The following is a 7529-nucleotide window of genomic DNA, read 5'->3' on the forward strand; positions in this document are numbered from 1 at the left end:
TCTGTTCTGTGGTTAATGATCTGTTCTGTGGTTAATGATCTGATCTGATCTGTTCTGTGGTTAATGATCTGTTCTGTGGTTAATGATCTGTTCTGTAGTTAATGATCTGTTCTGTGGTTAATGATCTGATCTGATCTGTTCTGTGGTTAATGATCTGTTCTGTGGTTAATGATCTGTTCTGTGGTTAATGATCTGATCTGATCTGTTCTGTGGTTAATGATCTGTTCTGTGGTTAATGATCTGTTCTGTAGTTAATGATCTGTTCTGATCTGTTCTGTGGTTAATGATCTGTTCTGTGGTTAATGATCTGTTCTGTGGTTAATGATCTGATCTGATCTGTTCTGTGGTTAATGATCTGTTCTGTGGTTAATGATCTGTTCTGTTGTTAATGATCTGTTCTGTGGTTAATGATCTGTTCTGATCTGTTCTGTGGTTAATGATCTGTTCTGATCTGTTCCCCCTGTGCACACAGGAATTAGGAAGGAAAATAAGGTCTCTCTCTCTCTCTCTCTCTCTCTCTCTCTCTCTCTCTCTCTCTCTCTCTCTCTCTCTCTCTCTGTCTCTCTCTCTCTCTCTCTCCCTATCTCTCTCTCTCTCTCTCTCTCTCTCTCTCTCTCTCTCTCTCTCCTCTCTCTCTCTCTCTATTTCTTTCTCTTGTCTTGGTAGTCATGTTCTCGCTTTGGGTTAAAAGGTTGAGTAACATATTGACTGTAGACTGAGTCAGACTGAGGCGTGAGAGGAGAGTGGAGATTGACACACAAACATTGTTCTGTGTAATTGCGGGCTTTTCTTTGGGTGCTGAAATCAGTCACTTCTGATAAGAACTTCTGAGCTCCAGTCCACCCAGTCTAGTTGCTGCTTATCTCCGTCATAAATTGTTGAGTTTAGTCAGCTTGGCCTAGTGTAAAGGGCTATGGGCCTAGAGTAAAGGGCTATGGGCCTAGAGTAAAGGGCTATGGGCCTAGATTAAAGGGCTATGGGCCTAGTGTAAAGGGCTATGGGCCTAGATTAAAGGGCTATGGGCCTAGATTAAAGGGCTATGGGCCTAGTGTAAAGGGTTATGGGCCTAGTGTAAAGGGTTATGGGCCTAGTGTAAAGGGCTATGGGCCTAGATTAAAGGGCTATGGGCCTAGAGTAAAGGGCTATGGGCCTAGAGTAAAGGGCTATGGGCCTAGATTAAAGGGTTATGGGCCTAGAGTAAAGGGCTATGGGCCTAGTGTAAAGGGCTATGGGCCTAGATTAAAGGGCTATGGGCCTAGTGTAAAGGGCTATGGGCCTAGAGTAAAGGGCTATGGGCCTAGATTAAAGGGCTATGGGCCTAGAGTAAAGGGCTATGGGCCTAGATTAAAGGGCTATGGGCCTAGATTAAAGGGCTATGGGCCTAGAGTAAAGGGCTATGGGCCTAGTGTAAAGGGCTATGGGCCTAGATTAAAGGGCTATAGGCCTAGATTAAAGGGCTATGGGCCTAGAGTAAAGGGCTATGGGCCTAGAGTAAAGGGCTATGGGCCTAGTGTAAAGGGCTATGGGCCTAGTGTAAAGGGCTATGGGCCTAGTGTAAAGGGCTATGGGCCTAGTGTAAAGGGCTATGGGCCTAGATTAAAGGGCTATGGGCCTAGTGTAAAGGGCTATGGGCCTAGAGTAAAGGGCTATGGGCCTAGATTAAAGGGCTATGGGCCTAGAGTAAAGGGCTATGGGCCTAGTGTAAAGGGCTATGGGCCTAGATTAAAGGGCTATGGGCCTAGTGTAAAGGGCTATGGGCCTAGAGTAAAGGGCTATGGGCCTAGATTAAAGGGCTATGGCCTAGAGTAAAGGGCTATGGGCCTAGAGTAAAGGGCTATGCGCCTAGAGTAAAGGGCTATGGGCCTAGAGTAAAGGGCTATGGGCCTAGAGTAAAGGGCTATAGGCCTAGAGTAAAGGGCTATGGGCCTAGAGTAAAGGGCTATAGGCCTAGATTAAAGGGCTATGGGCCTAGTGTAAAGGGCTATGGGCCTAGATTAAAGGGCTATGGGCCTAGATTAAAGGGCTATGGGCCTAGAGTAAAGGGCTATGGGCCTAGATTAAAGGGCTATGGGCCTAGTGTAAAGGGCTATGGGCCTAGATTAAAGGGCTATAGGCCTAGATTAAAGGGCTATGGGCCTAGAGTAAAGGGCTATGGGCCTAGAGTAAAGGGCTATGGGCCTAGTGTAAAGGGCTATGGGCCTAGTGTAAAGGGCTATGGGCCTAGTGTAAAGGGCTATGGGCCTAGTGTAAAGGGCTATGGGCCTAGATTAAAGGGCTATGGGCCTAGTGTAAAGGGCTATGGGCCTAGAGTAAAGGGCTATGGGCCTAGATTAAAGGGCTATGGGCCTAGAGTAAAGGGCTATGGGCCTAGAGTAAAGGGCTATGGGCCTAGTGTAAAGGGCTATGGGCCTAGATTAAAGGGCTATGGGCCTAGGTAAAGGGCTATGGGCCTAGAGTAAAGGGCTATGGGCCTAGATTAAAGGGCTATGGGCCTAGAGTAAAGGGCTATGGGCCTAGAGTAAAGGGCTATGGGCCTAGTGTAAAGGGCTATGGGCCTAGATTAAAGGGCTATGGGCCTAGTGTAAAGGGCTATGGGCCTAGAGTAAAGGGCTATGGGCCTAGATTAAAGGGCTATGGGCCTAGAGTAAAGGGCTATGGGCCTAGAGTAAAGGGCTATGGGCCTAGATTAAAGGGCTATGGGCCTAGAGTAAAGGGCTATGGGCCTAGTGTAAAGGGCTATGGGCCTAGATTAAAGGGCTATAGGCCTAGATTAAAGGGCTATGGGCCTAGAGTAAAGGGCTATGGGCCTAGTGTAAAGGGCTATGGGCCTAGAGTAAAGGGCTATGGGCCTAGATTAAAGGGCTATGGGCCTAGATTAAAGGGCTATGGGCCTAGAGTAAAGGGCTATGGGCCTAGAGTAAAGGGCTATAGGCCTAGAGTAAAGGGCTATGGGCCTAGATTAAAGGGCTATGGGCCTAGTGTAAAGGGTTATGGGCCTAGTGTAAAGGGTTATGGGCCTAGATTAAAGGGCTATGGGCCTAGAGTAAAGGGCTATGGGCCTAGTGTAAAGGGCTATGGGCCTAGAGTAAAGGGCTATGGGCCTAGTGTAAAGGGCTATGGGCCTAGAGTAAAGGGCTATGGGCCTAGATTAAAGGGCTATAACTATCTATAAATCAGATGACATGATGAACTGTGCGACATTAGCCTCCAGATAGCAGGCAGGTAGCAGCAGGTCTCTCTGTTTTACCCAGAGGACCTAGAAGGAGTGCTCTGACGCAGAGAAACCGGTCGACTGCACCGATGACTTTAACAGCATGTTTTTCATAGGCTACACTACACACAACTTTTACCACAGTGGTATTCAAAGTCGGGGTCGTGGACTCGCTGGGGGACTGCAGTGAGGTCCGGCCCACAAAAAAAAAAAAAAACGTTTTATTTGTTTTTTTTTCAATAAATAATGAAGAGTACAGATTATTGTATGGGACAATATACAAACATTTTTTGAGAAAGATCTTTTTTTTTTTTAAATGCTGTTTTATTGAGTAAATGTATTTATTGGTTTATTTTGATTTTGATAAGAGATTAAAAAGGTCATGAATTGAAGGTTATTGTATTGATGTAAAAATCTAAATGTACTGATTTTATAAAATTGTATTTGGGGTGGGGGGTCCCCAGAAATTATGACCCCCAAAAAAATGGGGTCCTCTCTGAAAAAGTTTGAACATCACTGCTTTCCAATAATACCCTTTCTCAATCTGTTATTTCCGTCCAATAATTTGGATGGAAAAAAAAATGCATACAAGCACGTCTTGTTTATAGCGATATTCACCCACCAATTGCGAAATATCATCTTGCCTCAATCCGTAAATTATTTATTCGGTACAGGTTCGATTTTTTTTTTGCGTATTTTCGTACGCTGTTGACCAATAGAAATGGTCATATTTCCTTTCAAATCCACGAAGGGAAGTGAACAAGTGCAACCTTCGGGTAAGATAGGAAAGGTTATTGAGCTAACTACCTTCGTCTTTGTGTCTGATCTCTGTGTCGTCCTGAAGATCCTCGTCTACCCACGGTCGGGACTCGGCCGTGGGCTTCCACTCGGGTTTCACTGCCTCGTTCTCCTTCTTCTGAGAGCTTTTGAACAGAAAAACTAAGATCACACATAAAGCAGCCACGAACAGCGGTGTGAGAGAGGAGAGAAGAGCCATGCTGACCGACGGCAATACTCATGAACACGACAGATAGAAACAGACAGTCTGCCAGCCAGGCGGGCATTCCGCTGCACTTTCGTCCCAAACTGCACCCTATTCCCTATCCAGTGCACTATTTTGAGCTGGACCCATAGGGCTCTGTTAGAAAGTAGTGCACTACGTAGGGAACAGTATGCCATTTTTTTGGACACAAAACCCTGGTTGCGAAACAGTCCGGAGTCAGGTGGGAGTTGAGTTGACTGGGTTAATCATCAAACCACGACACACTGAACTACCACTGCGTGACTGAAACAGGCTTTATTTCTAGATTATACATTAGGACTATAACATCTATAGGCTACTTTAAAAAAGTTAGGAGCACCAATCAGTAATTCAGAAAATAGACGGATTAGTTTAGTAGGATGGAGGCTGTATGGATCTGTAACTACTACAGTGTAGTTTATTCTGTAAATATTTCTTAACTCTATTTGTTGAACTGCCTTGTTGGTTAAGGGCTTGTAAGTAAGCATTTCAAATCAAATCAAATGTTATTGGTCACATACACATGGTAGCAGATGTTAATGCGAGTGTAGCGAAATGCTTGTACTTCTAGTTCCGACCGTGCAGTAATATCTAACAAGTAATCTAACAATTCCCCAACAACTACCTAATACACAGAAATATAAAGGGGTGAATGAAAATATGTACATGTATATGGATGAGCGATGGCCGAACGGCATAGGCAAGGTGCAGTAGATGGTATAAAATACAGTATATACATGTGATATGAGTAATGTAAGATATGTAAACATTATTAAAGGGGCATTGTGTAAAGTGACTAGTGATCCATTTATTAAAGTGGCCAGTGATTTGAGTCTGTATGTTGGCAGCAGCCTCTCTGTGTTTAGTGATGGCTGTTTAACAGTCTGATGGCCTTGAGATAGAAGCTGTTTTTTCAGTCTCTCTGTCCCAGCTTTGATGCACCTGTACTGACCTCGCCTTCTGGATGGTAGCGGGGTGAACAGGCAGTGGCTCGGGTGGTTGTTGTCCTTGATGATCTTTTTGGCCTTCCTGTGACATCGGGTGGTGTAGGTGTCCTGGAGGGCGGGTAGTTTGCCCCCGGTGATGCGTTGTGCAGACCTCACTACCCTCTGGAGAGCCTTACGGTTGTGGGCGGAGCAGTTGCCGTACCAGGCGGTGATACAGCCCGACAGGATGCTCTTGATTGTGCATCTGTAAAAGTTTGTGAGGGTTTTGGGTGACAAGCCAAATTTATTCAGCCCCCTGAGGTTAAAGAGGCACTGCTGCGCCTTCTTCACCACGCTGTCTGTGTGGGTGGACCATTTCAGTTTGTCAGTGATGTGTACGCCGAGGAACTTGAAGCTTTCCAACTTCTCCACTACTGTCCCGTCGATGTAGGTAGGGGGCTGCTCCCTCTGTTGTTTCCTGAAGTCCACGATCATCTCCTTTGTTTTGTTGACGTTGAGTGAGAGGTTGTTTTCCAGGCACCACACTCCCAGGGCCCTCACCTCCTCCCTGTAGGCCGTCTCGTCGTTGTTGGTGATCAGACCCACTACTGTTGTGTCGTCTGCAAACTTGATGATTGAGTTGGAGGCGTGCGTGGCCACACAGTCGTGGGTAAACAGGGAGTATAGGAGGGGGCTGAGCACACACCCTTGTGGGGCCCCATTTTACTTGTTTGATTGCATTGCAGAGGGAATAACTACACTGTTTATATTCAGCCATATTTCCAGACCTCTTTCCGTGGTTAAATGCGGTGGATCGCGCTTTCCGCCATCCATCCACGATTTCTGGTTCGGTTTTAACCTGTTTAGGATAGGGGGCAGTATTTTCACGGCCGGATAAAAAATATCCCCGATTTAATCTGGTTATTACTCCTGCCCAGAAACTAGAATATGCATATACGTGTTTGATTTGGATAGAAAACACCCTAAAGTTTCTAAAACTGTTTGAATGGTTTCTGTGAGTATAACAGAACTCATATGGCAGGCCAAAACCTGAGAAGATTTCATGCAGGAAGTGGCCTGTCTGACAAGTGGTGTTTCATCTTGGCTCTTTTTTATTGAAGACTGAGGATCTTTGCTATAAGGTGACACTTCCTACGGCTCCCATAGGCTCTCAGAGCCCGGGAAAAAGCTGATTGCATAAAGGAGTTCTGTATCTATAATTCTTTAAATAATTGTTATGTTTTTTGTGAACGTTTATTGTGAGTAATTTAGTAAATTCACCGGAAGTTTTCGGGGGGTATGCTAGTTCTGAACATCACATACTAATGTAAAAAGCTGGTTTTTGATATAAATATGAACTTGATTGAACAAAACATGCATGTATTGTATAACATAATGTCCTAGGAGTGTCATCTGATGAAGATCATCAAAGGTTAGTGCTGCATTTAGCTGTGGTTTTGGTTTTTGTGACATTATATGCTAGCTTGAAAAATGGGTGTCTGATTATTTCTGGCTGGGTACTCTCCTGACATAATCTAATGTTTTGCTCTCGTTGTAAAGCCTTTTTGAAATCGGACAATGTGGTTAGATAAAGGAGAGTCTTGTCTTTAAAATGGTGTAAAATAGTCATATGTTTGAAAAATGGAAGTTTTGGAATTTTTGAGGAGTTTGTAATTCGCGCCATGCTCTATCATTGGATATTGGCGAGGCGTTCCGCTAGCGGAACATCTAGAATGGTACTTACAGAGTGACTCAATTGCAACTTGCTGAAAAGTGTCAACATGGTTCCTATCATCTGGACTAAGCAGTACAGCAAAAATGGAATTTACAGAGTGACTCAAACATGATTTAGACCTTGTTTATGAAAAACTGTTTATTTCTGTATTTCACGATTGCAACTTGCTGAAAAGTGTCAACAGTGTTCCTATCATCTGGATTAAGCAGTACAGCAAAAATGGTATTTACAGAGTGACTCAAACATGATTTAGACCTTGTTTATGAAAAACTGTTTATTTCTGTATTTCACGATTGCAACTTGCTGAAAAGTGTCAACAGTGTTGCTATCATCTGGATTAATAGTCAATGTGCTCTTCTTTATAAACACAGAGTCAGCGTATATGTTAACCTCTCTGGGCTAGGCGGGACGAAATCGTCCCACCTACTCAACAGCCAGTGGAATCCCGTGGCGCGATATTCAAATACCTTAGAAATGCTATTACTTCAATTTCTCAAACATATGACTATTTTACAGCTATTTAAAGAAAAGACTCTCGTTAATCTAACCACACTGTCCGATTTCAAAAAAGCTTTACAACGAAAGCAAAACATTAGATTATGTCAGCAGAGTACCCAGCCAGAAATAATCAGACAC

General features: G+C 44.2%; 1 protein-coding gene across 1 annotated transcript in view; it reads right to left on the reverse strand.

Annotated features, from left to right (window-relative positions):
- iyd (iodotyrosine deiodinase) overlaps positions 1–4308 on the reverse strand; it is a 15624-nt gene extending 11316 nt beyond the window's left edge. The window contains exon 1 of the mRNA XM_014206277.3: positions 4019–4308. Coding sequence (XP_014061752.2) covers positions 4019–4208 — 190 coding nt within the window. The 5' untranslated portion in view covers positions 4209–4308. The remainder of the gene's footprint in view (positions 1–4018) is intronic.
- Between the last annotated feature and the right edge of the window lie 3221 nt (positions 4309–7529).

The sequence above is a fragment of the Salmo salar genome, chromosome 06, assembly GCF_965601325.2.
Source record: "Salmo salar chromosome 06, fSalSal1, whole genome shotgun sequence".
Taxonomy (NCBI): Eukaryota; Metazoa; Chordata; class Actinopteri; order Salmoniformes; family Salmonidae; genus Salmo; species Salmo salar.